Raw genomic sequence first — 22,561 nt, 5'->3', positions numbered from 1 at the left:
CGGCTGCCAGGGTCCGGGAAGTTCCTGGTGCCGCTCCAGGCTCTTGTAATATGAGAGCAGAGATGACGTGAGGCCAGGGCGGCCGACCTCAGCCTCAACTGCCTCTACCGCCTGGTCTCTGTGACTGTCCCACGACAAGAGCGTACAGCGTCTGCCTCGAGGTGGCAGTCACGTGGATACAGCCCTGACCTTGGAATCAGAAGACATGGGCCTTGGCCCTGCTGTGCAGCATGGCAGACACTGCTCTTTGGCTCACTCCACAGATACTCCCAACCCCCTGCTCCTTGGACTCTTGCAAGGTTCCCTTGCAGCTGGGGTGTGGCCATGGGACAGAGCTCTGGCCAGGGGGATGTAAACGGAAGTCTGCTGGGGGCTTCTGGGAAAGTTTTTGCTTTATCTGGTAAGAGAGAGACATGGCCATCATTATTGCCCTTTTCTCTACTCTTCCTTCTGCTTTGAACAGAAACATGATGGCTGGAGCAGGGGCAGCTACATGGAGACCATGAAGCAGCAAGCTGGAGGGAAGGCTGAGAGAACAGCAGAGACTCATGCCTGACACAGCTGCACTCAACCTACTCTTAACTGACGAATTTGGGTGAGTTGAGTAACTGAGGGTCAGTTTTTTACACTATAATATGTGATTGATGTCAACTTCCTTTGGGGGGGAGGTGTGAGGATTAAATGAGATAATATAAAGATTAAGTGAGATAATATTAAGTGTACTTGGCAAATTAAAAACTGCTTACTAGATGCAAAAGTAAAAAGCCTTTTGGAAGGCGTGCCTTCTGCTGGCTCAGCACGACTACCCCCTTCTGTGGGCCATACCTGGTTGCGGGGCGCTGTACAGGTCTTCCTGCAGGAAGGGCATAGAATTGACCACAGAGGGGTCTCGGGCTGGATACATGAACTCGGTGGCTGAGAAGTCGCCAGAGGAGCTACTGAGGATGAACAGGCGGGGTGTGAAGTTAAAATTTCCAGGATCTTTGAAAGAAAAGAGAACAAAAGCTAAAGACAAAATAGGCACCAAAGTAAATTCCAGGTGGATTGGAGAATTAACGTTCGTTAGACGTGAAATGATCAAAGCATTGTAAGGTGTAAAAAGAGGTGAGGTTTATCTGAGCTTGGAGGTGGGGAAGGCCTTTTTAATCATAATTACGAAAGAAGTATAATTCAAGGAGAAGAGATTTATGCATTAACAACATAAAAATGAAAAATCACATTATACAAAAAGCACCCCCAACCAAAGAAAACTAAAAGGGAAGTGACAAAATGGGAAATATGGAAACCTGTTAATATCCTTAGTAGTCTATAAAGGAAGATGATAATGAAACAATACATATCTAAAAAATGTGAAGGCACAAAGAAAACATTCACCTAAACGGAAGTACAAATGGCTAAAAAATACATATAGAAAGCATTTAACATTCTAATTTAAAACATTAGGTTATAACAGTGTTTAGATAGTAATTTCTACCATCAATCTTGGCAAACAGGAAAAAGTAATAAACTGTATGATTGTGCCGTGAAACGTACACATCTGTAAATTGCTGGTGAGAGTGGAATTTGGTGCCAGTGTTCTGGGGACATTTGCTGATCTGTAACTGTAAGGCTTTTATACTAACTTCAGCAAAGGAGATCCATGTCTAGGAATTCACCTTAACTAGAAATGAATGCAGATGATTCTTTTGAAAATTATTTGTAACTTTATTATCGTTAGAGGAAAACTGGAAAGAACTCAGCTCTCCAACTATAGGACACAGGCTAAGTAGAGAGTCGCAGATATACCCATGAAATACCCTGCAGGCATTAAAAGTCTAAATATTAAAATAGGATTTGGGAAATGGTTCACAGTAAATTAAGGGGAAAAAGCAGGTCGCAAACAGCGTGTACGAAGAACGCCGTCCAAATTTCATTTTAAAAAATAAGTATTTATTGCATAAAGAAATGTTAATTCTGGTTCCCATCTTTTGAAAGATGTCATTGTAAGGATCGTATTTTCCTTCTTAATTTCTTTGTACTTTCAAACATTTCCCACCATCACTATGCAGTACAGTTAACCCCTGAACAACAGAGGTTTGAACTGCACACACAGGTCCACTTAGTACATGGAGATTTTTCAACAAATATATTGGAAAAATTCTTGGGAGATGTGTGACACTGAAAAAAACCTGCAGACCGAATAGCCTAGAAATATTGAAAAAAGTAAGAAAATGTAGGTATGTCATGAATGCATCAAATGTATGTAGATACTAGCCTGTCCTTACATAGGCATGAGGTGATAGTTGAAATAAAATGTGTTAGTTTTCTTACTGTTTTATAGCTTCGCTTTCAGAGAATTACATTACCGTACAGTATGCCTCTCTCTAATTGGGGAAGCTGTGTATCAGCCTATCATCACGGGTGAGTGATTTTTATAAAAATGTAACAATGTTTCCAATACTTTAGTATGAAGAGGACTGTAACTGCCATAAAAATTTTATAACTGTTCATTAGTGTATAGACTGGGCTGCTGTGAAGCAATTGTATCAGTGACACTAGCTGACTGTAAAGTAATCATATTGTCGCTGCTTCGTTATACCTGTATATAGGAATTTCTTTTTCACGTTATCTTTTTTTTTGTTTGACATCTTTATTGGAGTATAATTGCTTTACAATGGTGTGTTAGTTTCTGCTTTATAACAAAGTGAATCAGTTATACATATACATAGAGGGAAGAGATATGGGAACATATGTGTATCTTTTCACTTTTGATGTCTAGTGTTAGTAATACATATAACATCTATAGTGTTTTGTATCATGTAAGAGAATATTGATGTAGGTACTGACAAATGATTCATTTCGTAAACAGATGATGTAAATTTACGGTATCGATAAATACGATACAGTAAATGTAATTTCTCTTCCTTATGATTGTCTTAATAACATCTTCTTTTCTCCAGCGTACTTTATGGTAAGAATTACAGTATTTAATACATATAACCTACAAACTGTGTGTTAACTCTCTATGTTCTCGGTAAGGTTCTTGGTCAGCAGTGGGCTGTGAGTAGAGAAGTTTGGTGGGAGTTACAAGTTACATGTGGATTTTCGGCTGTGTGTGTGTGTGTGCATGCGAGGTTGGCCCTTAACCCCCATGTTGTTCAAGGGTCAACTGTACTTTAAAAACCTACCTAGGTAAAAGTTTGGAGGCAGTACGGTGGTGTGGTCATGAGGACATCCCACTGTTATCCAACCCGGGCAAGCTGGTTAACCACCCCAGGCCTCAGTTTCCCCATCGGGGACCAGGGCAGCTTGTTGGGTTGTGAGCACTGAGTGAGGGAACATCCAGCAGGTGTTTAGACAGGGCCTGGCTCGCCTTTTTCTGACGTTATTCTGCACGTATGTCGACCTGTATCTTGTGTATTTAAACACAAGACCGACCCACTCTCTCACTTAAACCCCACTATTTCCCTGCACCCCAGATGCCGGCTGCACCGAAAGCGTCTTGTTCCAGAGCTTCAGGCTGTGCTCAGCTCGCTTCCTGGAATTCTCCCCCCTCCTTCACTTCTCTCCAAGCCACCAAGGCTACACCTCCAAGGCTCCGGTAAGTGCTGACTTCCATGGAGCCCTGTGTGATTTCTTCCTGGAGGAAGAAATCTTTCTTTTTAACTCTCCACCTCTGTCACCTGTACCTCTTTGCTGACACACACAGCTTTTCCTTGGCATCATGATCAGTCATAAGCGTTATTTAGCCTCCTTGTTGGCCCCAGAGGAGTCGGCCTGGGTGTAGCTCCCGGTGTGCTGCACAGAACACGTGTGCGTAAGCGCGCACTGAGTGAGCCGGGGCGCCGGGGGTTACCTTGGAGCATGCAGTCGTAGGCCTTCCGGTCTCTCCTCCCCAGAGCGTCCCAGAATCCCAGGGGCTCCGACCCTTCGTCACACTCGTGAATTGTCACTTTGCTGCTACTGTGCAGCCCGGCCTCCAGGGGACATCTGCACAGAGAGTCCGAGAGTTTGTGTCAGGCCCAGAAGTGAGGGCGGCACAAAATTAGATCCCTGCTAAATCTGCAGGTGGGTTCACCAGCTCGCTCCTAGAACAATTCTTGTAATGAATAAAAACACGCTCTGTGGTACCTGAGTGTGTGCAGCAGGGAGGGGTCGGCTTGGCCCTTAGAGAGGAACGTCGGATTACAGAGAAGCCGTGATGAAAACAGTCAGTGTTTTGCACGTACACACTTCCCGTTCCTCGGCCCGGGGTTGGGTGTGTCGCCTCGCACGGCCCTGGTCCCTAGATCTGGCAGCGTGACTTCAGGCGGCGGCTCATAAGTGTTTGTTATTCATTTTGTTTTTTCTCAGGGGTCCAGGGGCGAACCTGATGGGCCTCAGTGCCATGTGAGACCTGGCTGAACCCTGTCTATCATCTAGCTTGCTGGCCCTCAGCGTGATGTCGGGAGACGAAGCATCCCGCTTCACAGCTGTCCACCAGCCGAAAGGTCCCCCGCCCTCCACGTGCGCTGGGTCACGTGTGCGCCGTGAGGGGGAGCCGACCCTGACCGCACCGCTTTGGTGCCCAGAGAATGAATTTACCAGGTGGCACCTGGTGGGATGTGGCCCCGGGAGACTCTTCCTCTCCACTGTACGGGTGTCACAAGGTCCTCCCAGGTCTCAGCTCGAGGGGGCACTGGGCTCTTTGGCTGCCCGAGATGCACAGAGGCACCTGGGCAGGTGGCGGGCGGCACAGCTGCTTCTGGGCTCTCCCCGCCTTCCCCTCCCCAGGGGGGGTCCTCACCTAGCGCTGTCACGCTGTGCTGTCTCTGGGTCGTGGGCACCTGTGGGTGCCTGTCTGGGAAAGGGCAGCTGCCTCGGACGCTGGGAAACACACTTGTCCCCGAAGGAGGGGGCATTCCTCAGTCTGACACAGTGGGTGGTCTCCTAACTGTCTTTGGCTAAATGCCCTTCAACCTTCCACTGCTCCGATACAACCAGCTCTGCTCCCCTAAATGATATTTGAAATTTGCTCTCTTTAAATAGACAAGGACTCCAGGTTGACAATTCAAAAGCCAAATCACACCTTCAGAGAAGCTGCTGGGGGTCCTGTGCCTTTCACGGAGGCCAGGTAAGTCCTCAGGAAGCGGGGAGGCCCTCACGGGGGAGAGGTTTGGGCTGGACACGTGCCACATGAACTTGGACCTTCAGGGCCCCTGACCACGTGGGGCTCAGCTTCCCACGCTGAGTCACTCTGGGCACACGGGGCGTCCACGGGGACCTCAGGGTCCTTAGCCTGCACCCGGGAAGCCCTCGGGAGAGGTGCTCACACACACAGCACTCACTGTTCCTTGATTTTATTGGCCGCAGTCCTTCCGACCTCCTTCGTGTGGGCCTGGGCTTTGCATCCGTGCCACAGGTAGATGAGGGCTTTGTGGACGTTGAGGACGACCATGGACGTCCTGGACCTCAGGCTGCTGCAGTGACAGGCCACCTCCAGCAAGTTCCCTTCCACGGGCACTTCTCCGCGCACACAGTACAGCCTCCACTCGCCTGCAGGGGGCACCAGTGGCACAGTCAGGACGTGGCGGCGCAGGGAGGGGGCCTGGAGGAAGGGGAGCCTGCAGGGCAGCCCACGCCCCGCCTCCTTTCTGTGTCTGGAGGGGCAGGTGGAGGCGAGGCCAGGCTGCGGTCTTACTGAGTCCCAGGAAGCCAATTTTGTTGGAGTTATAGTTAGCAGCAGGCTGCCCAGAGTGCACGATGCAGAAAAACCAGTTTTACATAATTTATAAAGATCTAGGTAAGTCATAACAGGCATATTTTTTTAAGAGGCTCTGAAACTATGATTTCTTTTTTGTTTTTTGGATGCTGGTCAACAAAAATCTCGTAATTTAGAAGAGAAGATCACTAGTTTTTTTTTCCCCCTCCAGGATCCAGTTTAAGGTCGAGTCATCTTGCCGCCTCCTTTATGCAAAGCTGCTTTCTGAAGGCAACTCCATGGAAGGGAGGGGGAGGGAGGCACCCAGGAAGCTGATTTATAAGGCAGACATCAGGAGGCCTTCGCTGGTCAGGCCGCAGCTACATGAAGAGAGAGTTACTCTAAAGCCCACGCCTATAAAATACCTTCCCGGAGAGGAGAAGAGAGTCGAATTCCAGCAGCAAAAGTGACTCACTCTGTGCGTTGTCTTCTTCCTCCTCCCGTCTCCCGGAGTGGACCACCATCCCTCCCTGGAAACACTGCAGAAAACAGGGGGGCTCCTTGCCCTGCAGGACCTGGACCTTCCGATTTAAACACATTACAGTGAGTCACGTGTCCTGGTTTTGCAGAGTCATAAAAATAACACATGCCTGTTGTCGAAATCTGAAAAATACTGAGAAGTACAAATAAAAGCCACTGATAATACTGTGATTGATGGAGAACACTACTACAATTCTGGCGTGTAGCTCCCCTATTAATACAAAGTATTTTTCAGGTATACATTTTTCCCAAATAGGATCGCTGTTTTTTATGTTGCTTTATCCCTGGATTTTCTTCAGCTGACGTTTTTCTGTCGTCACATAAGATTCTTAACGTGAATTTTGATATTTTAATGGTAGTGTTCCACGGTACGGATATAACGTGATTAACTTAAACATGTTTTTAATAAAGAAAATCTCTCAGCAGTGAGAATGACTAATCCCTGACTTTTAATGATTCCGGGGAAAAGAACTGTCTCTTGCAGGCTCTGGTCCACTCACAGGGCCTGTCACTCAGCGGCGCCTCTGCCAGCACAACAGTCACGCATCAGCGTGAGATGCAGCAGAGTAACAGGAACGTACGTAGGGCTGAGTCAACTGACTCTCACTTTGCCAAGGTATATCCCATTAAACAAGGAAATGTTTACTGAGCCTGGCAGTCGGGGAACATTGAAAGGTAGGACACGTTTCTCACCGTGAGTTAACTTATCAATCTCAGGGCCCCCTTCTGTGTCATTAAGAGCCAGTCTGGGGCAGTGTCTTCTATTTCTGCAGTGATTTTTCCATCCGTTGGATTGATAAGAAAATTAAATGCGCCAATCAGATTAAGACTCAAAACTCTAAGGATGATTTTGAAGGCATGATAAAACATTCATTCACAGCCTTTACGAGAAAAAAAAAAAACCCCAGCTGAAATGATCCACTATGAGGAATACATTAACAACTGTTTGTCCCTGAAAGCTATTTGGAAAATATAGTCCATAGTAGAACATCTGCATTAAACACTTTTCTAGGGAAGAGGATTGATTGGTTCTTAGGAACCTGGAAGGCTGAATGAGCGTGGATCTATTTCTGGAGAAAATTCCTCTGCTCTCTTTCCTGATGTTAGTTTTAACTATTCATCCAAGATAGTAAAAGGATCTGCACAGGGTGTTATGGTCCCCAAAACCCCAGAGTTAACTCTTAATTACTGGTAATAAAGGAAGGGACAAAACATTAAAAAGAAATGCTTTCAAAACCTTGACTTGGGGTAGTGGTACCTGCCAGGCGTCATGCAGGCCCTGGGGTTATAACGGTGGGTAAGACCAGGACAGACATAGTCTCTTTCATGCTCACGGGGAAGACAAAGAATAAATAAGTAAACAAAATGAATGTTGTTTTACGTAGGGGTAAGTGCTATGAAAAAACAAAGCAGAGCAAAGGGACAGAGGAGGACAGGAAAATGGGGAGAGATGTGGATAAAACATGGAGGCGACATTCAAACAGAAACCCGAATCGTGTAAGGTTTCAGGGGGAGTGTTCCAGGCCGGGGAATCAGTGCAAAGGCCCTGGGGTTGGGGGGCGGAAAGAGGTGTGTCTAGGAACTGCAAGGAGGTGGGAGTAGCCTGACCAGGTGCAAGAAGAGGGAGGTTGGAGGGGGGTGCAGGGCTGACCCCCGGGAGACCCTCGGATGGTAGTCCGAGTGTGATGAAGGACAAGGAGGGGCACCATCTGATGTGTCCTAGGAAAATCACTCAGGCTGCTGTGAGGAACGCAGATGCTGGGCAGACTCGATGTTTACATCAGTCCCTGATATCTCCTTAGGATGGGTTTGTGTACGTGGAATCACTGGTCAAAGCGTATGAGCATCTTAAGGTTCCTAAGCCGTGGTTGCTTTCAGGATGGGTATTGCAGTTCACACTTCTCAGTGGAAGCAGGCACGGGTACCCATCCTACTGAATCCCTGCCAGCCCTGGATCTAGTCTTTTAAAAATCTCTGCCATTTGAGGCGTGGAAAATGGCATCTCTTTGTTCTAGTTCCTTGATCAGTCCAGTGGAAACTTAAAAAAAAACCACCCACGGGCTCTCTGCACTTGTTTTGTGGATTTACTATTTGCAGGTGTACTTTAAGGTCATATTGCGAGAGGTCTGCCTTCCTGGTGAGGGGGTGGGGAGATGAAAGATGAGGCAGACCCCGACATCTGGAGAAGCCAGACCAGGACTAAAGGGGCTTCGGATGATACTGTCTTCGTGTTTAGGGGACCAGGCCACACACCCTCCGGCTCCCGGAAAGGCCAGTCCCTCATTTCCGGCACATCTGCCTCCAGGACTTACCTGGGCTCCCCTTTCCTCGTCCAGCTGCACCGTCATCAGAGCCGATGTGCCCTTCTCACTCACAGTCGACTGCCGGCCTTGCCAGAAGAAGTAGACACGCTTCTCTTTGCCGGCCACCCTGACCGGGTGCTCGCCCTTCTGCCGACTTCCCACTGTGGACACACACAAGAGCAGAGCGCGGGGTGAGCAGCAGATAAAGCCCAAGGAGAGCCAGTGCCAGCTCAGGCCTCCAGGCCCTGTGAGGACGAACAGTGAAGGCGCAGCGCTGGGGAGAAAAGTCATTCACAGCTGGGGGGAACGTCGATCATGGCTTCGGAGGAGCGAGAAACCGCCTTTCTTCTAGCTAACGGATCCTGAGCCTCCAAACTGGAGAAAAATGATCTCCAGGGCCCTCCTGATACCCTAAGACAAACACCTGTCATCCTGAGGGAGGTGGCAGGCCATCCAAGTGTGTGACAGAGAAAAGTGGGGACGCCAGAGCAGGGTCAAGGGCTCCCGAAGACAGACGCATTTTCCACATGACACCATCCTTTGGCAGAAGATTAGCTGGGGGAGAAAAGACACTGCAAACGACAGCTGGGGGAGAAACGACACTGCTGAGCCAGCCTTAAGCACGAAGGGAAAAATGTAGTCTGCTAAGACTATTCTAGTAAAAAAACCGCTTTGAAGTCTCCAAGTTGTGTCAGAAAGGGGAGAGAGAAATTGCTGACCTATGGCTTTCACAAAATAATCTGGGATTTAAATGCTATCGGCCACTAGGGCTGTAGCCAGGAGTAAGGGCTGGTTCTCCTCGCTGTCTGGGACCTCGCGGGCACTGGATACCTGTCAGCAGAACACAGACCCCACTGAAGGGCAGCCACGGAAGGTTCTTTGGGCAAGTGGTCGTTTCAGATGGTATTTCAGACCCCAAACTGCAACCTTTAGGAACAGATCTCTCCAGATTTCTCTCATTTCTTCATTCAGCAGATACTTACTGAGCACCTACTGTGTGCCAGGGACTCTTCAGGATACTGGGCTATGGCGCTGAGCAAGGCAGCTCCGGAGGGTGGGAGGCGCCGTGAGGAAAAGACTGGATGTGACACGGGGCGGGGGAGGGCTGCTGTGAGTGCCTGGTGGGGGAAGACCTTTCCGAGGAGGTGCGCGAGCAGAGGCCCGAGTGGCAGCGACCATAGGGCAGAGGCTTCTAGGCCGAGTGGCATCCGGAGACTAAGTTCTCGACTCAGATGCCCGGGTGGCCCCAGGTGGGGGTCAACCCAGGGAGGATGCAGGTGGCTATGGTACCCACACGTGTTAGCAATCAAAAATAATAACTGGGGCTTCCCTGGTGGTGCAGTGGTTAAGAATCCACCTGGGGACACGGGTTCGAGCCCTGGTCCAGGAAGATACCACATGCCAAGGAGCAATGAAGCCTGTGCACCACAACTGTTGAGCCTGCGCTCTAGAGCCCACGAGCCACAACTGCTGAGCCCATGCACCACAACTACTGAGCCCACATGCCACAACTACTGAGCCTGCGCTCTAGAGCCCGCAAGCCACAACTACTGAGCCTGTGCTCTACAGCCCATGAGCCACAACTACTGAGCCCGCGCGCCTAGAGCCCGTGCTCCGCAACAAGAGAAGCCACCGCAATGAGAAGCCCACGCACCGCAACGAAGAGTAGCCCCCGCTCACTGCAACTAGAGAAAGCCCGCGCGCAGCAATGAAGATCCAACGCAGCCAAAAATAAATAAATAAATTAATTAAAAAAAAAAAAGAACTGGATCCCCTGGTTCTATACGACCTCAGTCCTCCTCAGCTCCAGTCCCACCGACAAAGTCACAGCTGTCTTGAGGTTTGTAGGTAAGAAGGAAGCTCATTGTTTTCAAGTTCTTAAGAGGTCAGGGGCCATACTTACGTGATTTTTTTGCGGGGGCCCTTTATCAAAGTCCTCTAGAACAATTTTCATAAATGATTATGAGAATTCTTCAAGGATTCTGACCAAGCTCAGCCCTTAGTGCCTTCTACTGTGAACCTGAAATGGTCAAGTTTGTGCAGTTTGAAGTGGGCAAAGTGAACAGGAACCATCCATGAATAGATGATACATGTCCACTGTTCACCTGGAAGCCACTCCATTGAAACTTCCGCTAATTTAGGTAGGAACAAACGTTTACCTTTGATTAGCAATCCCGCACTCTCACGTCAACTAGATTACTGGGGAGAGATATGCATGAAACAGACCACAGATCACAGCAGCTGACACGTATCTTGGAATTGGGTAGCACTTTGTGTAAATATACGTTCACGCTTAAATAACCAACCAATGTTTTACATCCTGACATTCAAAAATGGGCTGGTGTGTATATACCTAAAATAGGATATTTCCTTAAAAATATCCCATAAAAGTTTTCATGAATTTGCCTTGCAGTTTTCTTCAGCATACCCCAAATTTAATCCTATGTACAACTTACTTTTTGACTCATTTCTTTCGTTTTAATTTTAGCAAATTAAAGGCTAAGCTGTATAGTAACAGCTGCCGGGCTATCATCTTTGCGGCCTGGCCCCGAGGCCGAACTGAGCGTGTCGCTGCATCCCGCCATCCACCCTGCTTTCAAGAGGAAGTTCACCGCCAGCAGCTGCGTTTACGAAGTAACCGAAAACCGAGGTACGAAGAGCGAGCTGCTCTTGGCGCCGTCTTGCAGCCGGACCCCATTTACCGACCCCCTACTACAGGAACTTGGCCCCTGGATGGCGCTTCAGCGTGGCCTGACGCAGTGTCCCTGGGTGCCCAGAGCTGCCTGTCTGCTGACCCTGGGGGGACACGAGTCACACCCTGCAGCGCCTGAGGCAGCCTCTGGGGCAGGACACTGACCACCGGGGCCTCTGGGCTCCCTAGTCTGGGGGCCACAGTTCACTTCGCAAGAGCAGGCTGCCCGGCATCTGCCAACAGGGCGACTGCGCTGTGTCCCCCGGGACTGCTGTCTGCTGGGCCCGCCCCAGAGGGGCCCCGGGCTCAGCCCCGTCGGCAGGTGCGGCCCCTGTGGGGTCTGAGCAGCGTGAGGGCTGGACCAGCTGACACCGCGGGGCCGGGGCTTCCGTGACGACCACGGGGCAGCTGCGGATGCCATCGGGCCGCGCTTTTCTGCCCCCCGAGGGACGGCCTGGAATCTGAGCGCTGCCCGGCCTCACTTAATCCTCCGCAGCTGGGCTTGGTCAAAGCTGTCACTTTGCCCATTACGGTGCTGCTGGATCAGGCCGTGACGTGTACCTTGTGTTCGCCGGGGAGAGATACAGCAAGCATTTGCCTGGGTCAAATCAGCGTTTCTTAGGGGTCTCCAAGTAAACAGTCAAGGAAGACCTCAGAAACCTGAGATCTGTTTTTCAAGTTCATTCATTTTCATATCGTTTTAGTCACCCTTTCACTGACCATTACTTCTTGTTTTGTATCTAACAGCTGAGGTAAGGAAACGACTGAATTTCAAACTGTAGTGCCCAGTGTGGTTTTGTAAAACACCAAGTCCCTTCACTTCCTGTATCTTGAGGAGGACGACGGGTGCAGGTCCACGACACCGAAGGTCAGTAGATCTTTCCCCGCTTAATTCTCTCTTATTGTCTTTATGGCCACGCGGCACAGATTAGCATTCAGCTCGCCAACTGCGCACACCCTCAGCAGCCTAAACCCCCCATAGAGACCCTCTGAGAACTGCTGTCGTTTGGGGCGGGGCCCCGTTATCTGTCTGATCTTCAGGTTCAGTGCAGGAACTATGCTTTGGCTGCTGAGAACGTCAGCGATGATGATTTCCCGTAGCCTCACGTAAGTAAGCGGTCGGCTCTGCACTGAACATCGCGCACCAGATCCTAGGACCCTGCGGGCTGGGTCTTAGAAGCTCTGTTTTCCAGGTGAGAAAACCGAGGCTCAGACAGGTTAAGTCACTTTCCCCAAGTTACACAGCTGGCACGTGGGGCCTGAGAGAAGACTGAGACCCAGGCTAGAAGGCCTCGTTGGGTAAAAGAAGGGGCTTTTAGTGTCCAGCCCTGTTCTCTCCTAGCCGTGTGACTGCAGGGGGCGTTCCTTAATCTTGGTGTCCTGTTTCTCTTCTGAGAAGTTAGCAAAAGGACAGAACACATCCCGCGGAGCCTCCATGAGGCACTCACCTAGTGCGGGTGGTGAAGCCCAGAGCGGTGCCTCTAGGCCCGCAGTCCGTCTCCCCACCTGCGATGCCTGCCCATTGGCCGCTGGGCTTTCCCACAGCCGCCAGGTCCTATTCAGGGAACGGAGCTCTCCTACCCCAGCAGGAGGCAAGCACCTCTTCCATACTTGCCCACCACCACCATATGCTTCTGGAAGGCAGGGCCAGGAATATTTACTGACACCCAAAAGAAGGGTCTTATTCCTTAAACATAAGACATGACACCATAAAACTCCTAGAAGAGAACACAGGCAAAACATTTTCTGGCATAAATCGTACCAATGTTTTCTTAGGTCAGTCTCCCAAGGCAATAGAAATAAAAGCAAAAATAAACAAATGGGACCTAATCAGACTTACAAGCTTTTGCGCAGCAAAGGAAACCATCAACAAAATGAAAAGACAGCTATGGACTGGGAGGAAATATTTGCAAACGATGTGACTGACGAGGGCTTAATTTCCAAAATATACAAAGAGCTCATACAACTCAACAACAACAAAAAATAAGCAACCCAATTGAAAAATGGGCAGAAGACCTAAATAGACATTTCCCCAATTGAAAAATGGGCAGAAGACCTAAATAGACATTTCCCCAAAGAAGACATACAGATGGCCAACAGGCACATGAAAAGATGCTCAACATGGCTAATTATTAGAGAAATGCAAATCAAAACCACAATGAGGTACCAGCTCACACCGGTCAGAATGGCCATCATTAAAACCTCGACAAGTAACAGATGCTGGAGAGGGTGTGGAGAAAAGGGAATCCTTCTACACTGCTGGTGGGAATGTAAATTGATACAGCCACTATGGAGAACAGGATGGAGGTTCCTTAAAAACCTAAAAATAGAATTACCATATGATCCAGCAATCTCACTACTGGGAATATACCTGGACAAAACTATAATTCAAAAAGATACCTGTACCCCAATGTTCACAGCAGCACTATTCACAACAGCCAAGACATGGAAGCACCCTAAATGTCCACTGATAGACGAATGGATCAAGAAGATGTGGTGTGTGTGTGTGTGTGTGTATATATACACACACACACACACACACACACACACACACACACACACATACACATACACATACACACAATGGAGTATTACTCAACCATAAAAAAGAACAAAGTCATGCCATTTGCAGCAACATGGATGGACCTAGAGATTACCAAAGTAACTGAAGTAAGTCAGACAGAAAAACAAATACCATATGATATCACTTATAGGTAGAATCTAAAATACGACACAGATGAACCTATCTATGAAATGGAAACAGACTCACAGACATAGAGAACAGACTTGTGGTTGCCAGGGCGGGTGAGGGACGGACTGGGAGGTGGGGTGAGCAGATGCAAACTAGTATCTATAGGATGGATAAACAACGAGGTCCTACTGCAGAGCACAGGGAACTCTATTCAATATCCAATGACAAAGCATATATATATATATATATATATATATATATATATATAAAACTGAGTCACGTTGCTGTGCAGCAGAAATTAACACCACATTGTAAATCAACTATGTTTCAATAAGATAAATTTTCAGAAGTGTCTTACCCACAGAGATACATTAGGAAAGAAACCAAATGGCTCTAAGCCTGCAGGTGTTTGATCAGCTAACATTGGCCTCCGCCCTGCGCCCGGCGGGGCAGCCACACCCGGACGGCAACGGGGCTGGAAAGAGGTGAAGGAACTCCCTTGGCAAGTGAATCTCGGAGCGACCGAGTTGTGTCATAAACTGTCTCCTAAATGCGCCGGGCTGAGGGACACTGTGCACGGCCTGGTTCGTGCTTTCTTCTTGGCAGGAAAAAGGGATTATTTCTCCCAAATCTGCTGCTGTCCGCCCTCACTGCCTCTAGCGCAGAGCACAGCACGGAGTGTGTTGTTTCGCCACGAAGAGCACAGCACTCGTGGGAACCACGAGTAGTTCTGACCGTGTCTTTATTCCTCCAGACCCACAGAGCACGGTCAGCGCTCTCGGCCTCAGAGGAAATGCGCCTTTCATTCTGACTACGTCTTCTGGGCGTGGATTTACTGTGACGTCATGGCACTCTTTTGTTTCCGCTCTGACGCGTCGGCTCTGTGTTACTTAATGGCTTTCATTTCGGCAGCATCCAGCCACATGGTGACCGTCATGTGGGGACAGATCATCGCTTTCCTAGGAAGCCTCTGGGGACGGGGCAGGGGAGGGGCGAGGGCGGCAGAGGAACCTTACCACGCCAGTCGGCTTTCTAGAGGGAGACGTCACAGCTGCCGGCCACGGTGGGGTGTTAGGAATCTATCCACGAGGTTTACGAGGAGGTTCTCAAAGGGAATAGGCCTCGACCGGTCCTTCGCCCGCGGCTGGGGCAGACACGGCACGCGCTCCGTATCCGGCAGCCACGATCCCCGCGGCGGGGCTCGAGGGACACGCGAGTGGCTCACTCACCTGCCGTGCTCACGATGAACTTCCACTTGACCACGTAGGCGTCGCCCTCGTGGAACTGCCCAATGCTCTGCTTGGGGAGCCTGCTGTAGTCGAATTCCAGGATGTGCCAGACGTCCACCGACAGGCTGGCGACCTCCAACTGCCCGCGGTCGTCCCCTTGCACCAGGCCGTAGCCCCGGCCCACGTTGACCCCGTCCAGCACGGTGCCGGCTGTCGTCTGGGGCACCGGCACCATCCGCGTCACGTCGTAAGGCTTGACCTCTGCCCGCGGGTCGTCCTAGGAGAGAACGCAGAGATGCTCGGCAGCAGCCCGTCGCACTCCACACTGCGGCGCTGGCGGTGGGACGGCCTCAAGTACAGCGCTCAGGCTGTTTCGGGGCACTTAAAGAAAGGGGGCGTTTAGGGGACAGACAGCCACGACTGTGAACGGGCCGCCGATAAACCCGGAGCCGCAAACACGGCTGCTTTCACCTCGTGAAGTCAGAACAGGACTGGAGGCCGGTTTGCTGTCCTAGGAAAACCCCAGGAAGGCGTTTAGCATGAAGGCCCCTCTGCCGGGACCCAGACCAAGCCCTGAGGTTGGGGCTTGATCGTCCCACATACCTTGTGCTGGGCAAGTTCGCTGGCGTTCTTCTCGTTAGGTCTCTTCAGCTCCGTCCAGTCGAGAAATTTCTCTTTGAACAAAATCGTCTCGTTGTGTTCTGTGAGTCTCCCAAATATTGCCCAGTCAGGCCGCCCCTGTCCTTTTCTGTTGGGCGGGTCGGGGAGGGGAGGGGAGGGGAAAAGAACCAAGATCAGACAAGTCCTGCCGAGCCCGAGAAGTCCAAAACCAACACGTGGCGAGTGAGAGGAACGCAGAATACGTAGGCAGTAGACAGGTGAACGGTTCGCGTTCACTTATGTGACCCAATCAGTGGCGTTTTGCTATTTTAGCCCAAAGCCTTGCAGGGCTTTGTGTCCTTGGAGCTGATGTGCCTGAATGTGACCCACGGCAGGACTGGACCTGCCTGGCGTTCCAGCAGATTCTCGTGTTGGGGTCCCCTGGGGGGCAGCACGCTCGGCTGGGAGCTCAGCACAGGCAGGAGTCACGCGCGTGTCTTCCTCGCCTCCTTTACGCCACCCGTGCTCACCCGCGGGGGCTCGCCGCGTTTCCGTCAGGGTAGTGAACAGGCGGAGGAATTTATGCTCACCCTGATCCTCTCTTTTTGTAAGTCACGTTACAGTGGAGACGTCCAGTCTCCAGGAACAGGAAATTCTCCTCTGTTCCCGAAGTGAACACACTCTCGTCCATCATAAAGTGAATGTGTGCATGTTGATCTCTAGGCCACTGGACGGGGCAGCGGGCAGGCAGAGCACAAGGACGGGGAAGGAAGCAGCGTAGCCCAGTCGGGAGGTCCGAACCGCTTCGGGGTCTCAGAGTCTGACGCTGAGCTCGGAACACAGCTCGCTCAGAAATGCGCAGAGCCAAGAAGAGACGTGCCGGAGGGGGTGAGCCTGAGGTTAGGGTGTGGGTATTTCCCATCCTTCCAGACCAACCCTGGCTTGTGGACTGGGGCCATCAGACCGAGGGGCAGTGCTTCCTGGGCCCCGCGGTGGCCCCTGACGTGCTTCGTCACGTCCTGTCTGGTCCAGACCACAGTTTCTGGCATCATGGCTAAGGCACATCAAGGGGGGCTGCCCGTTTCAAAGGGGACTGAAAGGATAAAAGGCACTGTGTGCAAATACTTCCACTGCCAAGGCTCCCGGGACTTAGGAACCAAATACCAGCAACTGTGGAAAATTCAGGGCTACCCTGAAGGCTGTGGTCCTTATCAGAAAATAGCGGAGTGACTGTCTTTTGTATAAATTCCACTCGGCAGACTTGCTAAGGTGCCTATGGAAAGACACTTGGTCTCAGCTTAGCAACGCATCTTGGATGTGTGAGGTCAGGGGGCACAGAGGGCAGGTCTGCAGCAGGAGGGTGTGAAGCTGGATGCTCTCTACCTCCGTCCTGACTTGCAGGTCTGAGCTGGGCTAAGTCATGACTCCTCGGTGAAGAAGGGCGGGGTGCTCTACCTTGGCTGTACCTTCAAATCCCTGGGGGAGCTTTTAAGACGAACTGACACACAAACCCCACCCCACCCAAACTGAAAACACAGCTCCTAGGCCAGGACCGGCACATGCATTTTTTTGTTTTAAAGCTTCTCCGGTGCTTCTGATCTGGGAGATGTTGGGAGCCAGTGGGTTAGGTGCCCATTCATCTACCTTCAGATCTCGGATGATGTCACGACTAAATATAAATCGTCCATCACATAGATTTTATGCTTCAGTGTGTTTTTTTTTTTTTTTACTATACCAACTAGAACATTCTTTTTAGTCTTAGCTTTAGGCCTTACGTTTCAGTACTAATTTTATGTTAAATGTGCACTCGCTTGAAAAGGATTTGAAACCTTTTCACCTACACTGACATCCCTTTGAATTGTTTCTATAATGACAATGAATAATAAAATCAATAATTGTACTTTAAAACAGGAAACTAGGTAGGAAGGTTGAAATCTGTGTGTTAGTTCAACTGGAAACATCACAAAGCAGTTTTAATGTGCAATTTCTGACCCATTACGTGGCATATGCATGGTTTAAACGCACTTCTCTTCCTTCCTGGTAGTTAAGAGATAAAAAAACAATGATCCTTTGCATGTAAGAATTCCTGTTTTCATGACCATATTTCTGAGAGTTTTGTGCACCTTCGGCTGATTTGCCAAAATGACTTTTAAAAGTCCAGCAGACTGTCGGAAATATTATAATTACAGCCATCATTTCAATACCGCATCCTCCCTCCCCCAGAAAGGCATCACCTACTGCCAGCTAAATGGAATTCAGGGGCTGGGCTGGGAAGGTGTGAACTCAGAAAGAGACGCGTTGCTTTTGCACCTTCAGACCCACGGCTGAATTCCAGGGCCTGGCAAGCGTTTCAGGTCAGCAAGTCATTGGTTTAAACAACAGATTATATGTGACAGCAGCACCTGAATACCGCAGGTCCCATCGATTTGTTTCCTTCAAGAACTGAAATATAACAGGAGCACCTTCCAGACGACCACACCGTCCATATTTCTGTATTTCTTAGGGAAAAGCTAAAGCACTGTTCTCACTGTGAATACTCGTGGTACTGCACTGCAATCGCTTATGAAAACTAAAACCCCTGGAGGGTGAAGGCTGAACACTGTGGTGGGAGCCTCGGCTGCCCAGGGCCCCAGCGGTACCTGGGAATGAGCGGGTTGCACTCTCCAGGGTCCAGGGGGTTGATGTCACAGTTCTCGTAGTCAAAGGTTCCGTTCCATAAGTGCTTTGCCAGCTGAAAGGCTATCTTCCGTTGCGCTAATGTGACTTCTTTCCCGTGCCACACGTAAACTTCGCTCCCAAAATCAAACACCAGGACCTGGGGAAATGGCACGGAAGGACGTGTTCACTTCAAGGGCATGTTCTCGTTGAACCAGGGTCTCTAGTGACCGTGAGTCCAACAGGTGATGATTCAAATACTAACGAAGCATTCAGTACAAGCACAGCCAAGCCAGCCTCTGCCCTGTGGGGATGACTTCTGTCTTGTGGTCCTAAATGCCCAAGTTAACACCCCGCCTCCAAACACTCGGGCTGCCCAACACTTCTGATTCCTAACAGCTATTTAAGCAGGTCTTCCTCCCTGGCCCCGCCCTTCCTTCCGCCTTTCCTCCTCTGTCATTCACTCACTTAGCTCATAAGGGCCGCTTCACATGGCACTGAGGACCCAGTGATGTCTTTTCTCCCCTATACAATTCTAGGGCCCTCAAGGGCAAAGACCATACTGTACTTATTAACGTATTTACCGTCGGGCTCACTAAGTGTTTGGTGAATGAATACATGAACTCAGTGCTCTTACTGACATACCTGTTGGTTTGTTCTACTCTTTCTTCCTAGAATAATTTCTTTCTTCATTTCCAGCGATCCCAATTCTACTCAACTGCAAACTAGGCTCAATTTCACCTTCTCTTTAAAATCATTCCTGATTATTTCTTTTTCTGTGACGTTTTTTCTCCGTTTAAATTTGTCATACAATCAGTCTATCTTTGGATGACATCCTTTCTGCTAGCCTTCTACCCAACGAAATTTAAAGTCCTTTTGCGTCTTCCCGTTTTTTTTCTCAACACTCAGAATACTTAGTGGTGGGACTTCCCTGGCAGTCCAGTAGTTAGGACTCCAGCTTCCACTGCCAGGGGCTCGGGTTTGATCCCCGGTCGGGGAACTAAGATCCCCGCAAGCTGAGTGGTGCAGGCAAAAAAAAAAAAAAAAAAAAAACAACTTAGTGGTGCTGGAAATATATGTAATTTTGTAAAAATAAGTATGTGCTGCTGTGAGAGGAAAAATGAGCACATTACTTGGCAAACCCACACACTACAGACACACCTACGTCTCCTGAAACTCAAGGACTGAAAGATATTTAATGTTTATACAAAAATCAAGAGATGGGGCTAAGTCGTATTTCTATCTGGCCTAAAACAGAAAAGCCTTCAATGACCCATGCCTCCTCTGAACAACATTCGGAATTCGGTATCAGCATCTAAGATGGCAGTAACGGTTTGAAATCACAGATCGGTAGGCAGCCCTTAAAAAGATGTCTCTGCAGGTACACACTACTATATTTAAAACAGACAACCAACAAGGACCTACTGTATAGCCCAGGGAACTCTGCTCAACATTCTGTAATAACCTAAACGGGAGAAGAATGTGAAAAAGGATACATGTATATGTATACCGGAATCACTCTGCTGTACACCGGGAACTAAAAAAACACTGTGAATCAACTAGACTCCAATGTAAGATAAAAGTTAATAAAAATAAACAGATGTCTGGTGTGCCGCGAGTGCCGTCCCTGGCTAGCGTCTGTCGGTACCTACTGCCTGTTTTAGCGGGCAGCCCGGGGCCAAGGGCTTTCCTGCCGAAGGGCAGACCACTCACTGTACCTCTCTTGCCTGCAGAAGGGAGCACTTTGGAATCTTCCCCCAGTAGTCGTCATCAGGAACGAGTTTGTCATCCATTAGTCGGTAAATGCAGTTGGTTTCTATTATGGCCGTTTCATAGAGCTCATCTTCCTTTGGGTCTCCAGCAGCTTTGGGGTGAGAACGGGAAGAGGACATTATGTTTCCCACTGGAGGGAGGCTGGTTTGGGAGAAGGAAGCAGGCGAGGAGGAAAGGTAGGCAAGTCTCATTCTCTGAGACGCAGTAAACGCTTACACTGGTAACTGGTTTGGCCGCCCAGAAGCTTCCAGAAGTCTTTGGCTGCATGAGTGTGTGTGTTAATTCCTTCTTCGATAGTTTGGATATAAGTAGCTCTACAACCAAGTTCCCTCTTGGTCTGAATTAAACTTGCAAGTTCTGAGGCCTAAAAAGAGAGAGGAACACAGTTACCTGGGCAGACAAGCCCACGGTCAGAGGGAGGGGCAACGCTGAAATCAGAGTAGAGAGACAGCGTGTCTGGAAGGAAAACCTTGTGGCCACAGGGTCCGGGGGCACTGGTGGCTGGGGACTGTCTAAAAGTCAAGAAAATGGAACGGAAGGACTGGGGGTATCCATTCTTTACAGCAACACCTGTCCATCTTCAAATACAAAAGATCATTCGTGAAGCTTTTTAAGAATACCCATCCCATTACTCAGCCACATAAAAGAACAAAATCATGCCATTTGCAGCAAATGCAACTAGAGATTATACTAAGTGAAGTAAGTCAGAAAGAGAAAGACAAATACCATATGATATCACTTATATGTGGAATCTAAAGTATGACACAAATGAACCTCTCTACAAAACAGAAATTAACTCACAGACATAGAGCACAGACTTGTGGTTGCCAAGGGCGAGGGGGCGGGTGGGGGAGGGATGGAGTAGGAGTGTGGGATAAGCAGATGCAAACCATCACATAGAGGATGGATAAAAAACAAGGTCCTACTGTAGAGCACAGGGAACTATGTTCAACAGCCTGTGATAAACCGTCATGGAAAAGAAGATGAAAAAGTATATATATGTATAACTGAATCACCTTGCTGTACAGCAGAAATTAACACGACATTGTAAATCAACTCGACTTCAATTAAAAATAAATAAATAAAGGGGAAAGAAAACCCCAAATAAAAATACCCACTCCCTGGTCTCTTCCCACTAACGTCTCATTCAATAGACTCATTCAATAGACCCACAGCAGGACTTCCTAGACACCTAGGATAAACAACTTGGAAGTGATGGGCCAGTTCTTTTTCTCCACAGAAGGAAGGATGAACCAGAACTTCCAACCTGGAGGCACAGGCCAGATTCCTTTTAAAACATCCCCCGTAAGCGCTTACTAGGAGCTCGTTTCAGAGACCTTCTGGACGATAAACACGCCCATCCCCTCTCGCCTGAATGAAACACTGGACGTTTAAGAAGCCTTCTAGGGATCTGGCCACTGGAAGAACATTCTACCTGTGTCTAAAGGAGATGCAAAACGAGACCACTTTCGTTCCTCAGATACCGACCTTCGCCTTCTCTATGACGTTGGCAAACTCTCCGACCCACAGGAAGCAGTGGTGGGGGGACAGCACGAGGAAGCAGTCCCCGCTGTTGAGGGAAGAAGCGCGAGGTTCCACCAGCCGCGTCTGCACGTGTCTTCTTCCTGAGCACGAGGCACAGGGTCACCGTCTCCCCAGAGACGAGCACTGTCCCGCAGCCCCGGCAGGGCCGACCCGGAAGCACCCCGCGTCCGAAGCATCCCCGCCCCCGACTTCCCATCCTGAACAGCCTCATGTGTTCACGTGAGTTCCCATGACCCAGGGCACTTAGAGGCATAGCCTCGTCGATGACCTTCCCTGGTGGCAGGTTCCCAGAGGTCACCATGTTTCCCAGGACAATTAGCAGTGTCCCTTGACAGAACGTGAATAGATTAATTAAGGTTCCCTCCCCCAGGGACACCAGCAGACACCTCCTTTCCCCTCCCCCACTCATCTCCTGGTCTCTCTCCACTCAGCCCACCTCCTACACTTAACAGCCTCTGCGGGCCGGGGCAAGGCGAGGGCCTTCAGAGAGCCTCTGCATCCTTGGGAGTTCTCCTCTAAACCGAAAACTTGAGTCTGGAGAGGACTCAGCTCAGAGGGAAGCACTGCCTTGTGCAGGTTCCAACTCCTCCTAAACGGTTTCAATCTTTCCACAATCACACTGATGGTGTAGTCTCTGCGCCACAACGTAGGAATGGAGGCGGGTGGTGTGCACTTTTCACGGGTCTTTTAAATACACTAGAAAGGACAGTGGCCACGCAGACACACCCCGCAAACCCCCAGCGAAGCAGAGGACAGGTCATGCTTTCCTTGAGCATTAATTTACAGCAGTGCCGCCCGAGGCAGCTAAGTCACTGGGGCAGAGCCAGAGCCCCCCTGGTTGTGGGTTAGGGCTCCTTGCTACAGGGAGAGAGG

General features: G+C 49.5%; 2 protein-coding genes across 15 annotated transcripts in view; one reads left to right on the top strand and one right to left on the bottom strand.

Moving 5' to 3' along the window:
• The window catches only part of ZNF438 (zinc finger protein 438), a 498,265-nt gene extending 491,627 nt beyond the window's left edge, over positions 1–6,638 (top strand). For 10 of the 11 annotated variants that reach the window (XR_009560622.1, XR_009560612.1, XR_009560604.1 and 7 more), the window contains 5 exons: positions 464–595; positions 2,333–2,400; positions 3,459–3,580; positions 4,333–5,092; positions 5,332–6,638. The gene's annotated coding sequence lies outside the window, so the exon portion shown is untranslated. The remainder of the gene's footprint in view (positions 1–463; positions 596–2,332; positions 2,401–3,458; positions 3,581–4,332; positions 5,093–5,331) is intronic. The other variant, XR_009560621.1, reaches the window with a different exon arrangement.
• SVIL (supervillin) overlaps positions 1–22,561 on the bottom strand; it is a 102,537-nt gene that overhangs the window by 5,271 nt on the left and 74,705 nt on the right. For all 4 annotated transcript variants that reach the window (XM_060291778.1, XM_060291762.1, XM_060291773.1 and 1 more), the window contains 11 exons: positions 21,632–21,768; positions 20,360–20,507; positions 20,089–20,234; positions 18,355–18,530; positions 15,719–15,863; positions 15,116–15,392; positions 8,512–8,663; positions 6,135–6,240; positions 5,307–5,514; positions 3,836–3,969; positions 826–981 (listed from right to left, as the gene is read on the bottom strand). In XM_060291778.1, coding sequence (XP_060147761.1) covers positions 826–981; positions 3,836–3,969; positions 5,307–5,514; positions 6,135–6,240; positions 8,512–8,663; positions 15,116–15,392; positions 15,719–15,863; positions 18,355–18,530; positions 20,089–20,234; positions 20,360–20,507; positions 21,632–21,768 — 1,785 coding nt within the window. The remainder of the gene's footprint in view (positions 1–825; positions 982–3,835; positions 3,970–5,306; positions 5,515–6,134; positions 6,241–8,511; positions 8,664–15,115; positions 15,393–15,718; positions 15,864–18,354; positions 18,531–20,088; positions 20,235–20,359; positions 20,508–21,631; positions 21,769–22,561) is intronic.

This window comes from Globicephala melas, chromosome 2, assembly GCF_963455315.2.
Source record: "Globicephala melas chromosome 2, mGloMel1.2, whole genome shotgun sequence".
In the NCBI taxonomy this organism is placed as follows: Eukaryota; Metazoa; Chordata; class Mammalia; order Artiodactyla; family Delphinidae; genus Globicephala; species Globicephala melas.
This window is presented reverse-complemented; position numbering and strand designations above follow the sequence as displayed.